Source organism: Chiloscyllium punctatum, chromosome 8 (assembly GCF_047496795.1).
Source record: "Chiloscyllium punctatum isolate Juve2018m chromosome 8, sChiPun1.3, whole genome shotgun sequence".
Lineage (NCBI taxonomy): Eukaryota > Metazoa > Chordata > Chondrichthyes > Orectolobiformes > Hemiscylliidae > Chiloscyllium > Chiloscyllium punctatum.
Genome location: NC_092746.1, coordinates 82,771,467 through 82,777,466, shown reverse-complemented (window position 1 = coordinate 82,777,466; position 6,000 = coordinate 82,771,467). Strand labels below are relative to the sequence as shown.

The 6,000-nt window shown below is 39.6% G+C and overlaps 1 protein-coding gene across 10 annotated transcripts in view; it reads right to left on the bottom strand.

Moving 5' to 3' along the window:
* Positions 1-226: 226 nt before the first annotated feature.
* The window catches only part of mllt10 (MLLT10 histone lysine methyltransferase DOT1L cofactor), a 298,105-nt gene continuing 292,331 nt past the window's right edge, over positions 227-6,000 (bottom strand). For 5 of the 10 annotated variants that reach the window (XM_072575936.1, XM_072575937.1, XM_072575942.1 and 2 more), the window contains 2 exons: positions 2,693-2,908; positions 228-1,878 (listed from right to left, as the gene is read on the bottom strand). In XM_072575936.1, coding sequence (XP_072432037.1) covers positions 1,834-1,878; positions 2,693-2,908 — 261 coding nt within the window. In that variant the 3' untranslated portion in view covers positions 228-1,833. Of the gene's footprint in view, positions 1,879-2,692; positions 2,909-6,000 lie in introns of those variants that run through there. The other 5 variants (XM_072575938.1, XM_072575939.1, XM_072575940.1 and 2 more) reach the window with 2 other exon arrangements.

Here is a 6,000-nt window from a genome sequence, read left to right as displayed (position 1 = left end):
CTCTGGGAGGAAACATGCAATTCATCTCTGTATAATATTTAGGTAAAATGTACAGAATAAAGTAAATGCCATACAAAAGAAAGAAATGATAGGGGATGCTGATTTCTTTGTTCATATTTGGTTAAAATCATAAGTTCAATTTGTATGTTGATAACGATAGCAGCATTCAGCCACTGAGATGTGATGTGCAAAATAATGAACATTTTTTTAAAAAAAAACTTAAGAATTTAATTTTATATGCAGAGAATTGACTTTGAGATAACTTAATTTTTCATGTGCAATAGGGCAGCGATAAAGGTGAACATACAAAAACTTAACATGCAAGTCGTAAAGTTTCTTTGGAATCCAAAACCATTTGGACAATTATTTATATAAAACACTATTATTTAGCAACAAATAAACAGCAGCTAGTTTTGTAGGCCCACAGAAGGCAGTGAAGAAATCATTAACAATAGATACATTTTGTGTAGCTCCCAAATTGTATTCACTGCTTTAGCCTCAGTTGTTAGAAAATCAGTATGCCTAAGTACAAACATTACTAACAATCATTGCTGAGAGAGTTTTATATATCATTTTTTAATACATTTGATATTTTACAACTAAGTAAAATAAACACTACAGCAAATATCTTCAAAATCTGTACAAAGTTTGATACAGAACAACCAGTGGGTTGAAAATAAGAATCTAAAATGAACCACACTGACTTTTCTTTGCAATTATCTACAAAATCCAGTTGGTCTTACTGTTCTTCTAAAATTCCCTTGCATGTATAAAAATAAATTAATAAAACAATACTCTTCCAGTCAACAGCACAAATGCTAATTAGAAATATTACAAACCAAAATATTTAGGTTTTATATTTCATTTTTCCTCACAATTACTCAAATTCACCAAAGAATATTTATAGATGAAGTACAAACTGTGCAACATTCAACCTTGAGATTTATTAGTTCAAATACTCTTACAGTTGGATCTGTGGAGGGGGTCAGACAACAGATTGTTCAAATTGGTTCAGCCATATAGAGAGCTGGGAATTCCCTCCAAGAAGAAAGACTATGTACTATTGGAAATTCCTGCTGCTGTGACAGGAATAGTGATTGTGTGCATACTCAGCTGTCTGGAGTTATTTCACAATGGACCTAGCAACAGGCACTTGGTTAGGCTGACAGCCAACACATCCCTCAAAGGAATCTTCCCCGGTGGCAGGCTAATCCATTTCTTCCACTTTATAGATTGATCTTGTCCCCCAGCAGCCAAAGAAATCTCAGAAGCCTATTGCACCACAACTGACTAGCTATGCCAGCAGTGGTCCTGGAAGCATACCACATCCACAGCAAAGGAACAGGACACAACACACAATGCATGCAATGTAGAACTGAAGTGATGCAAATCTCAAGTCCTGCCTGTCACAGCTGCAGAACTAGGTATAATTTTTTGCAATGTAACTTGCATTTGTAATTTAAAAGATATCTAAGTTTTATTTAAAAATCATAATTTTACTTCCATCTAAACAGTTCAAGACAAGCACAAAACCAAATGGTTCAAGTTTTACCAATGAATTTGAAAACAGGTTCATTTTTCGGATTGCTCCATGTCTAATGTCTCTTAAACAAAGAGAAGTTTCATATTAGTGCAATCAAGCTGCAAGACTAGTAAACCAAATGTTGTGATATAGGAGCGTTTATCAAAATTATTTGGGGTACTTGTTCATATATGGTGACTTTCAGTGTATTTGCCACTCTCCTTTAAGGTCCTCCAACCACACAAGTAAGATTCCATTGGTTAAATTGCTGTGAAAATGGGATAGACATTCTGGAATTTACAAATCCTGTGTCAACTCTTTTCCTGTGTAACAGGACTTCCTTTGTCACTGAGCCTCTGAAAAAAAGAAAGTACTGTATCAAAATTTTTCCACGAGTATAATTAATTTATAGAGTCTCACTTCCATTTCCTAAGTCCCTTTACTGACAGTCAGAGTCATGCAGATGTACAGCATGGAAACAGACCCTTCAGTCCAACTCGTCCATGCCGACCAAATAGCCCAACCTAATCTACTCCTATTTGCCAGTCACTTGGTCCATATCCCTCTAAACCTTTCCTATTCATATACCCATCCAGATGCCTTTTAAATGCTGTAACTGTACCAGCCTCCACCACTTTCTCTGGCAGCTCACTCCACAGACGCATCACCCTTTGTATGAAAAGGTTGCCCCTTAGGTCCCTTTTATATCGTTCCCCTCTCATCCTAAACATATACCCTCCCATTCTTTACGCTGCCCCCCCCACCTCCCACCCTCGGAAAAAGAAATCTTGTCTATTTATCCTATCCATGTCCCACATGATTTTATAAACCTCTATAAGGTCACCCCTCAGTTTCCAATGCTCCAGTGAAAACAACCCTTATTTCAAATTGCCCATGGTTTCAAAATGTTTAGTTTAAAATGTAGTCACAGTATTGCAAAAATGTGTGGGTTAACAAAAACATGATTTTAAGAGAACTGCTCACACCATTCAAACCAAATACAGAGATTCAGATATGTACATATGTTTTAAACAAGTCTAATTAAAGAGTTTGAATTTGTGTTTAATTTCAGCAGTTTGGAAATACAATTCAATTATACATCAAAAAGCAACAGAATAAAATATCTCCTGTTAGAAGCTAAAGTATACTGTTATAGGCTATGACACTTACTGCAACTTTTGGTGTGCAAGTTTCATTATGAATGGATATGAAAGGATTGGGATGGGCTGAGTGAAGTGGTTGAGTTTGGGCATTTGCCAGTAGGTTATTTATAGGGATTGGTGCTGTTCCAGTGATCTGCAGCTGTTGTAGCTCATGTTGTTGATGGTGGTGGTGGTGGTGGTGCTGTTGCTGCATTATCTGATAAAACAGAGCTTGATGTTGTTCCTGGTGACAAGGCATGCAAAATATGAATTTAACATTAATTGGCAGCACAAAATAGCATTGAGTACTTTAATTATAAATACATAGATCAAGAGTAATTAGGACAGAGGTATAAAAATAATGTACTTTTAATGAAGTATGTAAAGGCAAAATACCACAGAATATACTCAGCAATCTAACAGAAATAATTAACAAGCCATAGGTCAAATCCAGTTACTCCTATATCCTCTCAACCCTAAATAAATTCCAAATTCACCAAGACGGCCTACACCTACCTCCACAATATTAACTTACCTTAGTTCACCTTCAACATAATCACAACAAGCTGCCACCTTTTCTCAGAACATGCTAATGTCTGTCAAACTATCTCCAGCAATACTGGCAATATTACTGTTGCCCTTGACACCTCTATTGGCTCCTGACTCTAAGCTTAAATTGCTGCATGATTTCCTCCACTAACAGTGCAAACTACTCCAATCTGGTAATCTGCAGTTCTCCAAACTCTAGCCTGCTTTGCAACTCCAAATCCTTTACTATTTTGGCTAACTCTTTAAGGGTTTTCTCAGTCTATTTTTTGAAAATGTAGGCAGGTACAGTTAACTGGTGCCTGTATTTTCCATGCTCTAAGCATTTGGGAAGTCTAACAGTCCCATCTAAACCAAAAACTATAAAAATCTAAAATGCAGCACCATTCAATTCCCAAGGTTGCTGGTTTTGAGACACTATGCCTGTAGTACTTTCTTCCAAGTCTCAGTGATTATTACTCTGGTGTCCTACAGAATGTTCTCCATTCATAAGCCATACAATTGCAAATATTTTTTATTTAATCGTAGTATGTGCATTTCGGTGGCAATGCAAGCATTGGCTAGGGACATGCAACCAATCTTGGATTTATGGAGTGGCTCACGCTGCTCGCAGAGGACAGTTAAGAGTCAACTACATTGCTATTATTCTGGAGCTATATATAGATCAGACCAGGTAAGGATGGCAGATTTCCTTACCAAAAGGACAACACTGAACAAGATGGATGTTTACATCAATACATGATGATTATCATGGTCTTTTAATTCCATATTTTTCAAATTTCACCAGAAACCTAGTCCCCAGAACATTACACTACTTTCCTGGTGACAATATCATGAGGCCATTGCTCTCCCAAATTGGTACACATTACAGCAACAATCACGATTACATTGGACGCATGATATATATTTACTTTGCATATCCACAGTGTCTGGTCCAGCCAGACATCACACTGGATGGAATTCTGAAGTGGACATGTAAAGAGGAGGCGTGGAGGTTCAATTGGGGCGATTGAGAGTTATAAGGTAGCCAGGAAGAATCTGAAGAGAGAGCAAGGAGGGGACATGAAAAGTCCTTAGTTGGTAGGATTAGGGAAAACCCAAAGGCTTTCTATAGGAATGTCAGGAATAAAAGAATGACTAGGGTAGGAATAGGTCCAGTCAAGGACAGTAGTGGGAAGTTGTGTGAGGAGGCTGAAGAGATTGGGGAGACACTGAATGAATACTTTTCATCAGTATTCACTCAGGAACAGGACATTGTTGCCAATGTGAATACTGAGTCACAATTAATTAGAATGGACGGCTTTGAGGTATGTAGGGAAGAGGTGTTGGAAATTCTGGAAAGGGTGAAAATAGATAAGTCCCCTGGGCCTGATGGAATTTCTCCTAGGATTCTCTGGGAAGCAACGGAGGAGATTGCAGAGCCATTGGCCTTGATTTGTGTGTCCTTGTTGTCTACAGGAATAGTGCCAGAAGACTGGAGGATAGCAAATGTTCAAGAAGGGGAGTAGGGATAACCCTAGTAACTATAGGCCGGTGAGCCTCACTTCTGTTGTGGGCAAAGTCTTAGAGAGACTTGTAAGAGATAGGATTTATGAACATCTGGATAGGAATAATGTGATCAAGGATAGTCAGCATGGTTTTGTGAAGGGCAGATCGTGCCTCACAAAGCTTATTGAATTCTTTGAGAAGGTGACTAAGGAGGTGGCCGAGGGGAAAGCGGTAGATGTGGTGTATATGGATTTTAGTAAGGCGTTTGATAAGGTTCCCCATGGTAGGCTACTGCAAAAAATACGGAGGTATGGCATTGAGGGTGAGTTGAGGTTTGGATGAGGAAGACGACAGAGGGTAGTAGTTGTGGTAAAGGTTCATCTTGGAGTGCAGTTACTAGCGGTGTTCCGCAAGGATCTGTTTTGGGACCATTGCTGTTTGTCATTTTTATAAATGACCTGGAGGAGGGGCGAGCAAGTTTGCGGATGATACGAAAGTCGGTGGAGTTGTAGACAGTGAGGAAGGATGTGTCAGGTTACAGCGGGATATAGATAAGCTGCAGAGCTGGGCAGAAAGGTAGCAAATGGAGTTCAATGTGGGTAAGTGTGAGGTGATTCACTTTGGTATGACTAACAAAAAGATGGGGTACTGGGCTAATGGTCAGATACTTGGTAGTGTGGATGAGCAGAGGGATCTTGGTGTCCATGTACACAGATCTCTGAAAATTGCCACCCAGGTAAATAGTGCGGTGAAGGCGGCATATGGCGTACTGGCTTTTATTGGTAGAGGAATCGAGTTCCGGAGTCCTGAGGTCATGCTGCAGTTGTATAAGACTCTGGTGCGGCCGCATCTGGAGTATTGCGTGCAGTTTTGGTCGCCAGTTTTGGAAGGATGTGGAGACACTGGAACGGGTGCAGAAGAGGTTTACCAGGATGTTGCCTGGAATGGTAGGAAGATCGTATGAGGAAAGGCTGAGGTCCTTGGGGCTGTTTTCATTGGAGAAAAGAAGGTTTAGGGGTGACTTGATAGAGGTGTACAAGATGATTAGGGGTTTAGATAGGGTTGACCATGAGAATCTTTTTCCACATATGGAGTCAGCTATTACGAGGGGGCATAGCTTTAAATTAAGGGGTGGTAGGTATAGGACAGATGTTACGGGTAGATTCTTTACTCAGCGAGTCATGAGTTCATGGAATGCCCTGCCAGTAGCAGTGGTGGACTCTCCCTCTTTATGGGCATTTAAACGGGCATTGGATAGGCATATGGAGGATAGTGGGCTAGTGTAGGTTAGGTGGGCTTGGA